This window comes from Rutilus rutilus, assembly GCF_951802725.1.
Source record: "Rutilus rutilus genome assembly, chromosome: 6".
In the NCBI taxonomy this organism is placed as follows: Eukaryota; Metazoa; Chordata; class Actinopteri; order Cypriniformes; family Leuciscidae; genus Rutilus; species Rutilus rutilus.
This window is the reverse complement of record NC_140214.1, coordinates 17,097,797-17,117,722: the sequence shown is the minus strand read 5'-3', so window position 1 is coordinate 17,117,722 and position 19,926 is coordinate 17,097,797. Positions and strand designations below refer to the sequence as shown.

Below are 19,926 nucleotides of genomic sequence, written 5' to 3'. Positions count from 1 at the left end.
TGCAAAGCCTGAAAAGGGTGGTTTGATGGAAAAGTGCTCTGGTTCTCATTGGCCGAGGAAGAGGCAAATTACTTTGCAAACATCTCCTATTATTAGCTGCTAAGCAACAGCTCACCAAAGTGGCGAGAGAGGGAGACCACCCAGGCAGGCAGCCCCTCACATCAGCGCCGGGAGGGGGAAGTGCTAGAGGAGCTCTTTCACTGCACTGCTGCTCCGCTCTGCACATTCCCAATAGCCTCAGCTCGTATTTTAACACGCTATCACACAGGCCATCTATTGATACTACCGCCACACATTTCTTTTATACTGACAGTCGGATGCAGAGGGAGACTTTACAAATTAATCTGCTCTGGCCTCATACATATACTTTCAAAAACGTAGGAAAACCGATAAAATAATGGAACAAGTTAATCAAATAGTATTATTTATAATAAAATTGCAACAGTAAATACACAATAATAAAGATGAACAAAATGCACTGATTCTGGGATTTTGATGAGTGACAAAATGGCTTGAATAAAGAAATAGCCTACTCACTTGTAATAAATGTATCTTTTGCTGAGCTTAGCTGTCAAACAAAGCAATCAATGTAAAAAAAAAATGCACATTTTCCTTGTGTGCTACATGATACACTCTATATTTTAGTTAACATTTAACTTGTCAAAATTTCTGTCATTTCTGCTCAAGACTTTTAATTAAATTCAAAATGGTCAACAACAAACAATGCACATTGTAACCACTTTGACTATATTTAGGACAGCAGTTAAACTTGTCATTCTTTATATCTACCATTAGTACATGATCTAAGGTCTAGGATAGTGGGTTTTAGATATTGCACAATGGCTGGGTCAAGTCCATTCCAAGGCTACTCATAGTGATAAACTTATCAAGATTGTTTGAGATGATTGGTTCAATTAATAATGGATCATTCATTCAATTAAATCATCCAATTAATGCAATTGTACAGCAATGCACAGATTTGGTGAACTTGATGCAACAACAATAATTCTATTCATTTCTGTCAGCAAAAAAAAGTAAAGACAAATTATTTGCAAACTCAACATATACAGACACACAGAGTGTGTTATATTCAAATGTGTTATACAGAGGTTGATAAGAAGTTGTACAGAGTTCAAGTGCCCTTGCTTTTGAGCGATCCGTTCCACCTGTCATTTAATGATTATTTACTTTAATACGGTTGTAGTCAAGATATTACTTCAAACAGATTTTTTTAGTTTAAAGAACTATTGACATAAGGGAAAGCACAAGGGCATGTATGCGTGTATACCGTGGCAACACTGAGCGCATTTCTCGAAATTGTTTAATTTGATGAGGGTAAGGGCAGCTGGGAATGGGAGCTAATGTGGAATCTGAGGAATTGCTCCATGCGGTAGGGGGCCCCTTTAAGCCTAACAAACTGAGGGAGGTCCAGGCCGAGGTCTAGAGGCCTTGGATAAATAAACTGGGGAGATGACCATGCGCTGTCCAGAAATCTGCCATCACACAGCCCCTAAACATAAACGGCCAAAGCCCGTTCCTGCTTATGTAAAGGTAAGCTCCAAAAGAACGAAGCACGGCTATCAAACGACAGCTGAGAGGCTCCGCAGGCAAAGATGTGTTTATTTTCCTCAAAAGCTTCAGGGCTGAATTTATTTATCTTATAAAGGCATCAGCACCATGAACGAATTGCTTTGAAACTACCAGACAAGTAGCTTCTAATGGTAGTTGACGCCAGTGAGCATCATTACATTCTGATATATGGTATCAGAAGGTAATGATGCTCACTGGCGTCAATACCATTATATATAGGCTATATATACACATACACACATATACATATATACCTTTACTGGCATTACAGTTGTACTACAATATTGGCAAGCAAAAGCATATATTTTTCATACAGTTACAATAAAAAGTAATAAAACATTATATCATATATATTTAAAAAATCATAATTACATATAGAGAATATATACATATACGTACATATACATACATAAATATACACATGGACAGAGAGGGAGAAAGAGCTACCGCAATGAGAGTGCTATAATTCACATGGCATTTTTGTGAACCTGAACCTAATATTTAGGAAAAAATACATGTTTTGTAAGTGACAATTATCATATTTCAAAACCAGGATCTTGAATTTAGAAAACGATCCCAAAAGAAGAAAAAAACAATATTATATTTGATATATGTTAAAGCGTTAATGGCCACAGCCATTCACATTAAATAAACAATGTGGATTTTTTTTTTTTTTTTTTTTTTTCACACAACTAGAGATACTAGAAACCTGTGCCATTGTGCTCTGGAAATATCCTTAAGAAAGGAAGTCAAATTTTGTATTCAAATTGCCAGTGGCTCACTGTTTTGATGTGGATAAAAGCATGGGGAGACACTAGCCTCCAGCTAACATTCAGGACTTGTTTGGCGAATGTTTACAAAGCTTAAAATATTCTTAGCCCCCAAAGTGCTTTGTGACACACTGATGTGTACATGTTGGCATTGTAAGGGTCCATCAGTCTCAAAAGGAAAAGACCCGCCACCCACAGCTACAGATAAGATTAATTATGATAATATATTTCTTTGCCCTTTGTCATCGTAATGAATGGCTCGCTTAAAAAACTTTTTCAGCCGTCTTTGTTTGTGGCCCTTTAACAGGGGTATTGTTGGGACAAAACTAGCAGGTGGCAAGATGAAATCAGACCCCTTTGTTTTCTTACTGATATCTCTCTACTTATTTAATCCCTGTTGGAGTGCATGTATACATTCTGTATGTATTTGATATAATGAATCAAGCCTTGTCTAAAACTACAACCATACTCAATCCAATGACTAAACTGCAGAAATTGTGCACATCCAACCCAAAAAGTTGGGTAAAGGTGCATGACACAAAAGTAGAAGTGCTCTCTGATATCACTGCTCCAAATTTGACTCAACAAGCGCAACGTTTCAACCATTTTTGGATCATTACAAATCCTTTGCATAGAAGCGCTTTAACTAGAATCTGATAAGTGTTTTGATTAGTCTATGGCTTCCTTACAGAAGGAACAGAGCCACCAGTCACAGGGGTGTAACATCGCCGGGGTCGTGCGAGATAAACAAGCTCCGATGTTATTTAGCGAGCGTCCTGGGGAGCGTTGTAAAGCAGCCAGTATGTTCATTTCAAAGAGCGCGCAGTCCCTCACATGTCATAGAGGTTATTGGCCTTTACAGGCCACACAGCTTCCATACTGTCTTTGTTCAGCAGTAAGAAAGTACTAATTGTTAAGTGTGTGTGCACTGAAGGTGGGCGTGAGGATTTGCAGGAGGCTTGTGGGGGATGCGGCGTCTTAAAAGGAGGCGAAAAAGAGAGGAAATTTCGTTTGTGCCTCAAGAACACAGAAGACAAATTGAGGAAGTGTTCTGTTAATGTGTAGGGGTCAGCAGAAAACATGCAGGTTTTCTGCCACTTGGGTGGCCAGCGAGCCTCTCACCACCCTCCACCATGCTCAAGCCTTCAGCCATCTCTCCACCCCTCCCCACCGACTACACACACCGCCTACCCCCAAAACACACACACACACACACACACATACATTCATACAGTCCCTCAGAGCAAAGGGCTCGACTGTGCCTGTCATATGGTCAATCAGGTCACTGGCTCTCATGGTACACGATACTTCTTAAGACCTCTGGATGTAACAAGTTGCATAGCTATATCCATGTCTCTATGATTTATGACAACTCACAAGTACAGTACTTACTGCAATTTACCCACAGGCCTGTTCGCATTAGTGTCTTCGTTTACAGTGCAGCTTGCATCTAAACTACTCAAACAGAAGCTTCCATGACATCTTTAAATGTATACACTTCTATTTATTTTGCATTGCTTTTTTGGCATTGCTATAGTGAAAAATACTTGCCAAAAAAGCATGGCAAAGAAATAATTAAAATAAAATATAATCTTTATATATTTTTTTTAAATTGAGAAAACAATTAAGAAAACAGTGAACACATCTGAAATATGTCTACACACGCACACATTTCAGATGTTTTCACATTTATTTGAATAGCACAATAGTTTCAAAGCAGTTTTACAGAAAAATCCATGTTTCTACATTACAATTAATTGTTTAAAAAATACAAAAAATGTATAATTATTTTCTTATTATTATTAATAAGAAGAAATGGATCAAATTGTAAAATATTGAATTTTTTCAGTAAGATCATGGTATTTTTTTTTGTACGATCTCTACAATATAAACACTATCGTTCAAAAGTTTGAGGTCAGTGCATTTTTATTTTTATTTCAAATAAATTTTAAAAATGGAATTTATTCCTGTGATCTGTGAGCAGTCTTTACTCCAGTCTTCCGTGTCACATGACCCTTCAGAAATCATTCTAATATGCTGATTTTCAATACTGAAACCATTTCCAATGTTGAAAATAGTTGTGCTGCTTAATATTTTTGTGGAAAGTGTTTTTACATTGTTTTCATAATTCTTTGAGGAATAGAAAGTTAAATAAAGACCAGTATCTTTACTGAATAAATGTGTAGATGGACAGACAGACAGACAGATCGATAGATTACTGACCCCAGTAGTGTGTGTATGCATACATTTAAAATACCTGTTTAAATGGCGTGTTTGACACAGTTTGAGTCATCTTGAACCTCAGCTTGCTTCCAAACAGGTCTAGAAATCCAGGCTGGAAGCTACACAGGGACAGCGAGGTGGGCCTGATATATGATCTGTCAGCTGACATCTGATCCCAGGCCCAGGAAAACACAAGCATCTGTCACATTTGGCCCAAAGGGTGGGGAATGACACTGAACACAGCTCCGCACAACTCCAAACCAACACAGCCATGGGGACTCCAACTCTGGGAGGCTTTGTCTAAATATACAAACCTTTGAAAAACAACTGCTGCCACATCTCCTGAGCCAGGTCTGGTGGTCCGAGCGCGGACACTGCGGCGAGAGGGGGCAAAGGGCACGACATCTGATTAGTTATCACACTGACAAAATGGAGGACACATGTTTCGTATTAGCAGATGACAAGCATTCAGAGAGGGCCTGGGGCATTTGGCGGATTTTAATTATTTCATCTCTTCTTAACGTGGGCAATGTATCATAGGACCAAACAATCTTATAAACATTATGTGTCTCCAGGGAAAAATCTATTATTTAAAAAAATTGGGCTCAACACTATATGCTGAGGGATCGCAATAAGCTTAATCTGCCATAAGTCTTGAATCATAATGAAGAAAAAAGGGAGGACGAATGGAACAGTGACAAACTCATAAATACACATATTATTTTATGGATTTAAAGACAGGGAAACACGAAAGAGATGTCACTGTGAAATATTTCAATACGCCCCAAAACAAAGCTTCCGCTTGAAGACATTGAACGTGCAATCATTCCACCGGTGACACTAAATGACTCGGATTGGTCCTAAAAACAATAAGTTGGAATAGTAATAAATCTAGAGAGTCAGAACTTCTTCCTCGGGCTCTGAATCCATCGTCACCAGGGAACCTGGGACCTGTAATTTAAGAGATGCACAAGTGCTGGAATGCTATAAATCGTTGACAGCAAAGAGGAAAATCTTTAGGAAGTACTCCTTTTAGGCATTTTGTGAAAGCCTGCATGTATTGGAGAGTAAAAGAAACTGTTAGTAGTCGCTGTCTGACTGGGTGGTCCATTTCTTTCAGTCTTTTTGTGTACAAATAAACTTATCCCCATTGTGGTTATCTGTTCCTTTCAGCAGCAGAGCATGCAGTCCCAGTCACGGTGGTCACGCAGATGGGTGATGGGATATCCACTGGACAAACAACCACAACCAAACTACACAGACACCCACCAAGATCAACAACTCCAACCAAACACATTTTATGAACTCAATTTCAATATATCTAACACTTTATATTCATTTACACCACATAACTCAGATTTATGAATGCATGACGCAATACCACGCCAATATCATGATATATATATATATATATATAGTGCTGGGTAGTAACTGATTAAATGTAATGTGGATTAAGTAATACAGAAATTAAATACTTGCAATTACGTTATATTACATTTTAAAATACTCATAATCAGAAAAAAGTTACTTTTTTAATTAATTAATAATCACAAATTGGCAGTAAATTATTCAGAATTCTTTGATTCTCCATAATTCTTTATAGTCAGGCGACTATAATTACATGGACAATTGAGGCGCAGCATAGCATAAACAATTAAAATATTGAATCTTTGTTTTTATTTCTTTATTTTTATAATCTAACTTTAATTAAGCGTTTCATAAATGTATGAATCAACTGTTCCTTCCCAAAACCTAGTTAGCAAAACCCTGATGTAATGTTTAATGCACTTTATTTGGTTAACAAAAAATATGATTACTATTCAAATCAATGTTATAAATAAGTAGGTCAAAAGTAATCTGTAATTTGTATTCAGTAATGGACTACAATTTGTAAGTATTCCAACCACAATAAATCCTTATTGTGCCAGTTGTTTATTTTATCATTACTTATAAAATATTTCTTATATTTTAATAATATGATTAAGTTAAGTGTATTTATTATTATAATTAACATCAGCACTAATAACAACCACAACAATACTAAATTAATTTAAAAATAATAATTATTAACATCAATTACATTTTAATAATATTAACAATTTAATTTTAATAATAATAATAATAATAATAATAATAAACAACAACAACAACAATAATAATAATAATAACACATTAAATTGATTGCATTATTTTAATTTTAACACTTTTAAAATGGTATAAATTCAAATGGTACTTTTTGTAAGCGACTGCACATACCAAACTGGTGAGAGAAAAACAAAAAAACAAAAACAGAAGTGTTGAGATAAATAAATCCATTTTTATTTGGACATATAAAAAATGGATCCTGTGCAGGGGTTATGCACATGGAAGCAGGTTGCTCTGGGCGTTTTCGGGCCTGTGATCGATCTCCAGGGTTCTAGATCTCCATGAGTTGGTCTGATCCAACGATGACCTCATTGGTTCTTTCAGCTGTGAGGGGACAGAACAAGATTCTCAGAGTGAGTTGTCAGGCATCCGCCGTGCCTCAAAGGAGATGAGCTGTGTGTTCTGTTCAGATTCAAAACTCTGCTTTAATTCAAACGAGTCGCTTCAGCATTGTATTGATATGATGACTGGTTTAATGAACCAAAAGACAGGAAAACAAGTTTAAACAACAATAAAAAAAAAATTTTTTATATCTACAGTTTACCTTTGTGGGCCATTCCATCACATACTGACAAGCAAACAGTTTACAAACGTGTCAGGCTTATACACACTCGCTTAGGAAGGATGATATCCTCTTGCCGAATGTGGCTATTCCAAACTAAACGTTTGAGAGCAAGATTAATGATCCATATAAAGACATATTTTAGTGTGAAGGAATCTGCACAAAAGACTCTTTTTGTGTTCTGAGTTTGGGGAAAGACAAATAGAGCGTGCTATGCCAGAGAGAGAGAGAGAGAGAGAGAGAGCGAGCGAGAGGGACGAACACAAAGACAGAAGGCTGGAACAAGGGAGTCTAAACAGTCTGAGGAAAGGTACATGTCATCAGCCTCCGTAGCACCTGCAAATCTATTGCACCTTACAACACGGTGCCAAGCGGCAGGCCGGGTGGTCTTGGCCGTACAACCCCGTCTCCAGGACCTGTGATGCTTTTAGCAGCCATAACCCAACACGCTCAATCCCCTAAGGACAAGGATGCTGGGAACACAGGACCTTATAGAGAAAGTGTTCGGCTAGAGTTTATGAGATGTCTATCACTCCTTTGTGGCTAACACACGCGAACAGCCAGTAGTGGTAAACAGGACGGGAACAGAAAGAGAGAGACTGAATGAGAGAAAGACATTGAGATGGAAGAGAAAGAGAGAGTGTGTGTGAAGCTGACTGTATTAGACCACCATAGTGGAACAGCTATAAAGTCTACTAAGAGTCGTCTAATCACTCAGCAACTGTTTAAAAAGGTTACAAGTGTACCAGAGTCCAATGTGGGAGGAACATATAAACTACAAGTGAATACAAATCTGACAATTTTTATGTTCTAGCTGACAATACTTTTGATGGATAAATCTACATGGATTTGTCTGTAATATAAGTTTTCATTCAAAAGCTCTTAATCTAGAATTGCATATGCTCTAAATGTAATCAGACGTTACAATAAAATGTCCACTGAAAACTGGCGGATCTCATGTGGAAATGTGCAGGTACTGACCAATATTAGCACTTTTTTATTGATTATGCCAAAATCAGAGACAGACCAATCCAACTTAAACAGTATGGGCTATTCTTTTTCAGATGAAAAAATTGTAAACATCATTTAAGAACTGTGTGTAATACTTCACACAAAATAATAATAATAATAAATGAACATAACCTTTGGACAGTATAGTGTACTGTATGCAGAACTGTTTTTGGGTCAGTAAGATTTTTTTTTTTTCAGCAAGGATGCATTAAATTGTGACAAAAGTGACAGAAAAATTAGAAATTTAAACCATTAGAAACATTATAAATATTTTTGCTAAGATTTCTAATTCAAATAAATGCTAAACGATGCTAAAAAATATTAAACAATGAGAATTAAGACATGTTTCTTGAGCACACCAAATCAGCATATTAAATTGTAAATTGTTTTACTGTATTTTTTATCAAATAAATACAGCCTTGGTGAGCATGAGAGGAAAAATACTGTAATGTAAAATACTGTTGTGTAAATATATGTTTAAAATCCCAAAATTAAAATAAATACATAAATAAAAACTGCACATTAACAACGAATGTAATAAAAAATAAATAATTACACTATTTTGATTATTAAATGCATGTACTAAAATTATGTTTTTCCTAATGTAATATATCATTTCTCTTGATTTTAGGGTGAAATATGACATACGTTTCTTGGAAGTTTTCTTAAGATTCAACTGCTAAGCACTTTTGTAATCCGTCATAGAAAAAAGCCCACTGTTTGAATTGGGAGGGGGGCGGAACTTGACATTGTCTCCTCCCAATATTGGCCTAGTTAGACTGACATTGTTGATACAGTAAATCATTCTTAAAAACAGCTCATAGACGATCACACTGTAGGCTCTACAAAGTCTCTGATATCAATTTTGCTTCCAAATAGTTTTTAATTTTAAACATTACACCCTCTGAATAGCAGCTACCATAACATTTAAGCTCTACTCTATAACCTTTCAATTTTCTAGCTCAACCTCAAAGGAAAATCAGCCTTTTTATTTCAAAAGGGTAGACACATCAAAAACAAGCAGCAACTCTTTAATGGACTTAATTTCTTTCTTTGACTTAACGCGTGTACAAAGAAGCGAGTGTCAACCTCAGCTACTGGAGAGAATTTATTGCAGTTATTATAAGCAATGCTTTTTAAATAATAGGTTACATTAACCTCTGCACTGGGTTTTTCTGGGATAACTTTGAATCGTGGTTTCTCGCTGCGCTTAAAACGCTGAAGCCTAAGGGCGGGTGTGTGTCGGGGGAAGTACAGGGGGTCTAGCTTGTAATTTGGGATTTCTGGGAGCACTTCAATAAGCCTAAGCATTTTTAGAGGTTATGGCCAACTAATCGAGTCCTGCTCGAGAGTGATGATGGAAGGGTGGGGGATGGAGATGTAGAAACGTTTCAGGGGAGGGGTTAGAGCGGGTCAGTCGAGGCAGCAACACCCTGTTGTTCAGTCAATTAGACTGTGCAGCCTCTGGACATCTTAGGGCCGCCTTAAGGCACTGTCATTGATGGAGAGGTTAGAGACCAGGCGCGGACCACCCGGAATACAAGAGCCTGAAGCCACACACACACACACACACACACAAATAGACGCACACAAACCTCGCAGTGATCTAAGACTGCGAGGATTAAGCATATTAAAAAATAAAGCTCAATTGTACACACAAGCTTAGGTTTTAATACGCTATTAAAACAGATTAAAACGCGCATACACACACAAGATCACACAAACGAAAAGGCAGACATGGGCGTGAGAGTGCACACATAAACACAAACACAAAAGGCTGGATTTAACATGAACACAGCGGAACTACAGAAGTTTAGAGTGTGTGTTTTTGTGCGTGTAGTGTAACGCGTCGAGCGCTGGACCGCAGCGTTCTCACCCTCTGGCTCTACGCGCTGGCCGCTCCCCACGAGACAGTACTTGATGTCGGCTCCGCGGCCAATCACTGCGTTGTTGCAGATCACGCTACCTTGAATGTTACACCTGCGGGGAAGAGAAGGAGTGTCATTTCAATGTCCATACAACAAACACACACACTACTGTTCAAAAGTTTTAAGGGTCAGTACGATTTTTTCATGTTTTTGAAAAGTTTCTCATGCTAACCAAGGCTGCATTTATTTGATCAAAAATACAGTAAAAAAAAAAATATATATATATATATTTTTTTTAAATATTATAACAAATTAAAATAACTGTTTTCTATTTTTAATACATTTTAAAATGTAATTTATTTCTGTGATGCGAAGCGGAGTTTTCAGAATCATTACTCCAGTCTTCAGTGTCACATGATCCATTAGAATTTCTTATGAAACATTTCTTATTATTATCATCATCAATGTTGCAGTTGTGCAGATCTTTTTTTGTGGAAACTGATCCATTTTTTTCAGTATTCTTTGATAAGAACAGCATTTATTTGAAATAGAAATATTTAGTCTTTACTAGGGATGGGACTTTTTCTCGACAAAACGACCGACATTCGACACATGCTCCACTCGACAAAAAAAATAGAGTGTCGACATGTCGAGGGGGCGGGGCTTGTGGGATTTCCAAATTGCATTTTTTTTTTTTTTTTGCCTTTTAATTTATTACATTTCCTCGGTTACTTTAACCTCGGTTCCCTGAAGGTTTGCGTTGCAAACGCTATGAGAAAACTCCTTTTCTCGAGAAAACTCCTTTTCTCGAGAAAAGAACGACCATGGTGTGTAAACAGAAGCAGCAGCGGAAATGGGCGGCGACAGCTTCTTACAGTTGCGGGAGCTTTTTCCTCAGCGCCGTCAACAGAAAGAGCGTTAACTGTAGGTACGTACACACCGCCGCCGACTTGAGCTGCAAAGAAGCTCTGGCCGCCCTGTCAAGTACGCTTGTCAAAAAGTACGGGGAAGCTTGACCGCTCTGAATGGTGAGTGCGCGCGCGCGCGGCCGGGACTCGCTCTCTCTCTCTGCTCGTGCGTGCGCGCTTAAAATTTCATATTTTGTTATGAACATTCACCCGCCAGTGTGGCGGATAGCCTTTTGAGATTTACTCGCCAAACAGAAAATCTACCCGCATTTGGCTCTTGGCGGGTGTTAATTTCGGACCCTGATGTAGAATATTTTCCACCCTCCGCATTGCTGCTGCTCTTTAAAAAAGAAAAGAAAAAAAAAGGCCGACAATCCGACAAAAAGTCGACACATGGGCCTCGACAGTCGATTTCCCAAATCCCGTGTTGTTCCCATCCCTAGTCTTTACTATCAGTTTTTATCAATTTAATGCATATACTTGCTATAAAAATAAACAAGTATTATTTCTCTAAAAAAAAAATATATATATTTTTTATTTTATTTAAGTTGTTTAAAGATATATTACGTTTGTTTACTTTTATAACAAGGATGCATTTTTTATATACGCACATATACATACATATACACACATACATATATTGATATGTATTGATAGGACTGTCAATGTTATTGCATGCGATTAATTCAAAATCCTTAATGTGTTAAAATAATTTTACGCAAATTCCGCAAATAAATGACAGAAGTACATGAAGCTGCGTCACGCAGTCAGATGATCTTTGAAGTCGGGAGTTTATCACACTGAGCATCTACAATGGTGCAAGAGCCTGTGACCCTGCTAGGTGGAAATTTCCCTTTAACCCAATTTCACTTCTCTGTTTGCGATCAGATCATTTTAAGCTGCTAAACTCTGGGAAAGTTATTATATAATATAATTATATATTAATAATAATGATTTCTATTTAATTACTGACTATTCATTCATTTGTGGAGTAAGCACGTGTGAGTCCGTTATATTGATGCGCAAATAAACTACGTGTGCTCTCGACGCACTGATCGCAAACTGTATTTATGCACAGACACATTTCAGTACATTGTTTCCACTCATATTCAGGATCATAATTTTATCTGTCATGTGTATGTTGCAGTGTTTCATAATTGTGAATGGATCTGTGTGCTTTAGTAGACATGTAATGCAGTCAGGTCAATGCGGTTCGTTTAGGTTTGTTTTTTGGCCTCTCCATGTGGTTCTGCTCAGTATCACAACTTGACAAGTCTAAAATGTAAACAAGCTCTAAACAAGCTCTTACACATACTGCACACTGAATTTTGAAAAGTTTTGTTCTACAATGTTTTTTTTTTCATGGTATGCATAAATGTATGAATTATATGGACTCCTTATATCATTTGGTGATTTGGTGTCCTTTTGGAGTCTCCAATTGTCCTTTTTTGGAAAGACACCTAAATTTGCCTTGCAGAAAATACAGCTTTGTGAGAATCATCCTTCAACCTGATAGTTTACTTAACGTGATATAGCAAATGATGACAAAATAAACATGTTAAACAAGATAAAAGATATTTGCTTGATTTCACGATAAGTATGCAATTAATCGCACAAAAGGGTGTGATATATATATAAACATATATACACACACAAGTGCATGCATACATACACACTATACACATACACATTATATAAATGTCCAAACTACATTTTGAGACTGTTATACTGGTTAATATCCACTTCTACTTAGCGAGTTAACAAAAGTGTTTGTGTTCAAATAAATGACCATTTACGTTTTATATTTTACCATTCAGCCACTGACTGGATATTACAAGGTCCATAATCGCCTGACCACCAGTCCTAACCAAACCATTCTTATGAGGCTGTTCACATAGTTTTGACTTCTGGCTTTCCAATTCACTGTCAATAACCCATTTAAATTCCATCATTTAGAATATTCAACAAGAAGTCATGTAGGGTGGACCATGAATGATGAAATGTGGACACTACATACCAGAATGGAACCAGACCGAATGTTTGCTAAAACAATGGCTATATAGCTATTTGCGCAAAACGAACGTTGTCTCAGAGGAAGAGCAAGTTATTACATTTTGATTAAATATTACAGTGATTTCTTTGGAATAACACGGACCAATGAATCATTCACAATATGACGAGGAACATTTGTTTAGAAAGTCATTTTTGTTGGCTTTAACTGTTGGTTTATGCACATATGCATCAAAACAAAACAACATCTGAAAAGTCTTAAGAGATGTCTAAAGCCACGGTCACACCAGACTTTGAGCATACGAAAGTTACGAAACCTCTTCGGACACTGCAACGGCCGTGATATGACGTCATGCACTGCAGAGTGTCTTTTTAAATACAAATTCAACGCATAACAAATATAATATCAAATCCAAAATGTAAGATCATACAATCTACTCCACTTTCCTGCAACGCTGCATGCCGTGACTTATTGATAGTAAGAATTCGCAGGCTAGAGTAAACGAAACCTGTGAAATATCTGCACATGAGCTTGCGTTTCTCTCCAGCATTCGTATGAGTATGAATGGAAGTCAATGGAATGAAAAGCATAGTGTGACCGCCCCTTAAGTCCAAATTTTAGAGGGGTATCGAGATCTGTTGTACTCCATTGCACTGCACTCCATCTAGCAGTTTTTGAACTAAAGAACACATCTTGTGTAAACTTCTCCATCTCTAACACTAGATATCAAGCAGTAAATACTTTTCTACATAAACAATAATACAGGACGTGCATTAGTAAAGAACCACTGACAGTGCTTATATGTAACATGGCTTCTTAAAAAAAAAACTTTGAGCAAGTTGAAGGGCTGATATTTGTGTATGAGTTGTAGACAGCAAAGTGCTTGGGAGCTAGGCTTTGAACTGAGTGTACTTGGATGGACACACACACACACACACCCCTGTGCTGCTTTCTGTTTACACCAAACAAAGAATAATATTTTCCTGGGATCGCTTTGGCACCATAAAACTTTATTTGCACAGTTTTATGTTTACTTGGTTTGCCTGGGCCAACTCTTAACTTTTTCTGCACTCTCTTGCGGTGAAGCATATTTACCACGAGTGTTCAGCTTTCATGTCTTTTTGCTAATTGCACAGCTGAGGGTCTTGTCCTTTCCTCACCCGACCCTATTACATCTCCCTCCGCATCACCACCACGCCAATCTGAAACCTGATACCTCAATGTTTTCACCAGGCTTGGTTTATTTTCCTTTAGGCGGCATTAGCATATATATTAAAAACAACATCGTCGTCTGACGTACAAAAGCGTTTTAGTGCTACTTTCTGCGGTTCAGCGTCCGAATGTCACAGGACCTACAGGAAGTGCCATTTCACACTCTCCCCCCAACCATAAAGCAATGCAAAAATTTCAACCACAACTTTTTATTCAACATACTCCAAGATTTTTGCCTCACGGAACAGGGACAGCGGACAGGGCGTCCCGTTTTCCAGATCAAGGAGCGTCGGACAGTGCGGCCGTGTTGTAGCTGACGGAGGCAGGTTTCTATTGGCAGCTACACAGGGCGCTCTATTCAGGTGCACGGGTGTGTACAAGACCGAGAGCGAGCGAGCGAGGTTTGAAGAAAGAGAGGGAGCGGGTGTGACAGAGGGGGTAGATGGGAGATTACAAGGATTGGAGTTTTGAACAGAGAGACCACCAAAGATGTAGTTGCTGAAATACCACTAATTACTGACACTATGCTCCTCCTTGCTGTGACCCCCCTCCTCGCCTTCCACCCACACAAGCCACCATCAGCCCCCCCATTAACCCGACCTCCCGAGCTTTGTAAACAACCACTCCTACATGCAAACAAAGGGCCGAAAAATGCAAGTGGCGCTTTTAAATGCCAGGGATTTCCTAATCCCTTCTTACTTTTTTATGTTTTGAAAGAGTTGCTGTTCCTTTCTTTCCTTCCTCTATCTTTCTCTATATTCTTTCTCTCTGCTCTTCATGCACAGGCTAATTTGTACACGAGGGCCGCCACATTGGCTCCCAGACCCCCCCCACCCCCACGTTAAAAAAGTGGTTTAAACCAAAGCTCTTCCCTTCTGTCTCTACCTAACAGGGTCCTGATTTGGGACAGTTTGTGTTCAATGGCAAGTGAGATCGCCATTAACCCAAATCAGCTTAAATCTAAATTGTTTTGGGCGAAAAAAAGTGGAGTGCAAAGAAAAAATTCCATTGTTCATTCACAAGTCTATGATCTCAGAAAAGAAGCATGCGAGTAAAACCCTTGAACAAGAGTCGGCCGGGTTTAGCGAGATGTGAATGTTTGCTGAGGCTTCTTTTACTCGCGAGCATGTAACACTTGCAGCGAGACACTTGTTTCTTTGGGAATCATTACATCTACATTCATCACTTTTCTGTTAATTTGTTGTACGGGGGGGACTGTTCAGGGTCAGCGAACACCTTTAGGGGGCTGACAACGCTAGTTTCTGCTTTTTCTCAACACAACAAAAAGCAGCAGCATCCACCCCAACACCACCCGCAGGCAGAAGCGGGTCAGACTCTCTGCGCATTAATTCTACGTCAAGCCCACTTTTAACTTAACTGACAAAATCTGAACTTTTGTTTCTACATGCTGGTTTCTACATCTCATCCAGACCACTAAATATGCTCGAGACAGACAATCTGTTTGTCATCCTAGACTGTGGATGGTACAGGACAACACAGGGGTGTATTAAATTGCAAAAGCTTTGTGCACTATGTACACTACTTTTAAAATGTTTGGGGTCAGTCTTTTTTTTTTTTTTTTTTTTTTACATGTATGGATTAAATTGTTACAATTGTTGCATTGTTACAAAAAAATTATATTTAAAAAAAATCAGCATATTAGAAAGATTTCTAAAAGATCATGTGGCACTAAAGACTGGATACAAGAATCTTTTCAACCCCAAACTTTTGAATGGCAATATACGTTTTACTTTATCTAAATTTAAGAATGATATACCAATCTCGTGAATAGACTCCGTCTGAAGTCTGATTGATTTAAGCAAATAATGTAATTCAGATCATGTTCAAGTTTCCCATTAATCTCCATATTACTCTTACAGTCAGTTGTGATCACTGGATAAAGATAATGGAAAATTAATTGACTCTTCATTCAAAACATTTTCCCAGAAGTCTCTGCAATATACATGACATCATTTTTATTGCAGCAACATAATTTAGTTATTTATTTAATTTATTTAGTTTATTAGTAGGTCTATGTTTTCAAATATTATTACATTTTACCATTCAAAGAAAGCAAACAACGTTACTTTTGTTAAACATCCTGTCTGGGTTTGATTTAAAAAATAAATTACCCATAAAGAGGCCTTTTCTGCATCATATTCTCACAAACAGTCAGAATCACTTACCCTTCTTCAATAGTGACTCCATTCATGATGATGGAGTTGATGATTTTCACCTTCTCCTTGATCGTGGTTGATGTGCCAACATTTGAACGCTTGATTGATGTCTTGTCTAATATCTGACAAGATGGCCCAATAATGCTGTCACTTCCAACCTAATAAAAGAGACAGCATAACTTTATTTTAGGAGTAATGTATGGAGTGCAACAGCCTGGTTCCGGAAGTAAAAACTCTATTCAATATCTTATAAACCTTTAAAGACAGACCTACTGTGAGCTACAAGGTGTACATTCCATGGTATTTGCTTCTGCTGAAGCAGTCAGCCAGCATTATTTCAACTTATTTCTTAAAATAACTGTATTTAACAGCAGAATTCCTGGTGGAAAAACTACATAAAAAAAAAAACAAGCACCAAAAAAGTCCTTTAGCTCCGCCCACTCCCACAAATGGCCTCTATGTAACACTATGTAGCACTGCTAATGACTAAAACCAAGACGATCTTTCTATGCTCTCAAAATACTTAAATGTCTGTGTGTCTGTGTGTGTGTGTATATATATATATACACTCACCTAAAGGATTATTAGGAACACCTGTTCAATTTCTCATTAATGCAATTAACTAATCAACCAATCACATGGCAGTTGCTTCAATGCATTTAGGGGTGTGGTCCTGGTCAAGACAATCTCCTGAACTCCAAACTGAATGTCAGAATGGGAAAGAAAGGTGATTTAAGCAATTTTGAGCGTGGCATGGTTGTTGGTGCCAGACGGGCCGGTCTGAGTATTTCACAATCTGCTCAGTTACTGGGATTTTCACGCACAACCATTTCTAGGGTTTACAAAGAATGGTGTGAAAAGGGAAAAACATCCAGTATGCGGCAGTCCTGTGGGCGAAAATGCCTTGTTGATGCTAGAGGTCAGAGGAGAATGGGCCGACTGATTCAAGCTGATAGAAGAGCAACTTTGACCGAAATAACCACTCGTTACAACCGAGGTATGCAGCAAAGCATTTGTGAAGCCACAACACGCACAACCTTGAGGCGGATGGGCTACAACAGCAGAAGACCCCACCGGGGTCATTCATAAACAGAATGAGAACATGGATCCATCATGCCTTGTTACCACTGTGCAGGCTGGTGGTGGTGGTGTAATGGTGTGGGGGATGTTTTCTTGGCACACTTTAGGCCCCTTAGTGCCAATTGGGCATCGTTTAAATGCCACGGCCTACCTGAGCATTGTTTCTGACCATGTCCATCCCTTTATGACCACCATGTACCCATCCTCTGATGGCTACTTCCAGCAGGATAATGCACCATGTCAGAAAGCTCGAATCATTTCAAATTGGTTTCTTGAACATGACAATGAGTTCACTGTACTAAAATGCCCCCCACAGTAACCAGATCTCAACCCAATAGAGCATCTTTGGGATGTGGTGGAACGGGAGCTTCGTGCCCTGGATGTGCATCCCACAAATCTCCATCAACTGCAAGATGCTATCCTATCAATATGGGCCAACATTTCTAAAGAATGCTTTCAGCACCTTGTTGAATCAATGCCACGTAGAATTAAGGCAGTTCTGAAGGCGAAAGGGGGTCAAACACAGTATTGGCATGGTGTTCCTAATAATCCTTTAGGTGAGTGTATATATATATATATATATATATATATATAGAGGGAAATGAAAGGGATGAGTCACGATTTTCGAATATTCGATTAGTTGATTTTATTATAAAATATTTATATATAATTTTTTATAGGTTGTACAATTATTGTCTTTAAAAAAATCCCCATGTTTTCGGTTCTGATGCGGTGGTGACACGTTCATGTAACCGCTGCCAATAACGCATCTAAAAGATGTCAATCAACTCTCAGACAACAGAAGAAGATTTTGTCTTACACCAGAGCATGTGAGCGGAGTGGTAATATTTCATCCAGAGCGGAGAGCGCCTTTCTGAAGATTCCGCTCACTCAACCCAGAATGCCCTTTGTGACATGCTAGTTCGAAAATATGTGAAATAGGTAGGGCTGCCTGTGCACGACTAAAGTTTTTTCTAGTCGACTAGTAGTTGTTCATTTAAGCCATTAATAGGACATCAAGAGAATACTAAACCATAATGAGCGTTTTCGTAATATATTGCCTATTCCGCATCAAGCGCACACATAAAACTTGCCACAAAGAACCGGCAAAAGTAATGACTATGCATGAGACATTTTAATTGTTTATTAATAAACTAGTGTTTTCTGTGTCAGTGTTGGCTGTAAAGATAAAGTTGACAATGCTGACTCGCCATCTTCGCAGTAGTGAACGCGCCTATAGAGAGAAATGCACACTTCATACGAATTATAGCCAGAGAGTTTCATTTATGAGACAAGCTCTAGTTCACGTGCAATGCAAGTGATCGTGCCGGTGCCTCCATGTCCTGATAATATTGTCTGCTATATTTGCTTCTTATTTATTAAATCCAGGCAATGATTAAAATTAAGATACAATTTATACAAAACGAAATTTTCAAGAAAGGCTTTCTACAAAACAAAACTTAATTAAGTGGTCAAAATCATGCCTGACCCACTCCAAATGTCTCCCGATATATTGGGCATCTTATGATCCTATCTTACTCATCTCATGCGGTTCCCTTTTCATATAAACAACATAGATAAAAAAAAAAAAAAAAAAAACATTATATTATATAAACATAAATATGAAACTTATGTTATTTTTAAGCGTCACAGCGCTTGTGCTCCGCTCCGCTCACATGCTCTGGTGTGTAGCCTATACATGCATGTGTGCATGCATGTGGGGGAGGGGTGCAATTTTCGAATAATAATCGAATAATACCAGCAATCTTCGAATATTATTTTTGCTTGAAATGCCCATCCCTAATATTTTATATGCATACATGCAATTTTGCAATAAACCTAAAATATATTGTTTTTATATTCATAACCAACATTTGTAAATGAGTAGTTTTATATTTCTCCAATGGTCTTAATTAGATTATGCTGTTCGCAACGCTTCATGGGATTGTAGCTCTTTCCCTCAATAAAGCTGTTAAGTACACAGTCCTTTTTGTCTGATTTTTTTTTTTAAGTTAGTTTTTTTTTTGGTGCTGCTGCACTCTATTCCAATAGCAGAATGTTACTTTAATAGAATTTAATGAGGTATATTATAAAATATGCATTTTTAATCCTACTGTACACAGCCAACATATTAGTGGCGTGGCTATGGGACTCACCAAAGAGCGTTCTGTGACCACAGCAGTCGGATGGATTGAAGGGTCCTCAAATAGCTTTGGAACCTATGGGATAAGGGAAACCATCCCACAATTCAATGCAGCCATTACACCTGAACCATTGTCTCAAACAACTGTTCTAACTGTGGACAAATAAACTTATTTACAGATTTAATGAAAACTGTGCCATTAAAACAGTTCTTTCGGCTTGTACTC

The 19,926-nt window shown here is 37.9% G+C and overlaps 1 protein-coding gene across 1 annotated transcript in view; it reads right to left on the bottom strand.

The window, feature by feature from the left end:
* Window positions 1-6,880: 6,880 nt before the first annotated feature.
* Window positions 6,881-19,926, bottom strand: part of eif2b3 (eukaryotic translation initiation factor 2B, subunit 3 gamma) — a 42,384-nt gene continuing 29,338 nt past the window's right edge. Inside the window, exons 9-12 of the mRNA XM_084410827.1 lie at window positions 19,714-19,776; window positions 16,487-16,635; window positions 10,178-10,281; window positions 6,881-7,052 (exon numbers count right to left, since the gene is read on the bottom strand). Coding sequence (XP_084266953.1) covers window positions 7,000-7,052; window positions 10,178-10,281; window positions 16,487-16,635; window positions 19,714-19,776 — 369 coding nt within the window. The 3' untranslated portion in view covers window positions 6,881-6,999. The remainder of the gene's footprint in view (window positions 7,053-10,177; window positions 10,282-16,486; window positions 16,636-19,713; window positions 19,777-19,926) is intronic.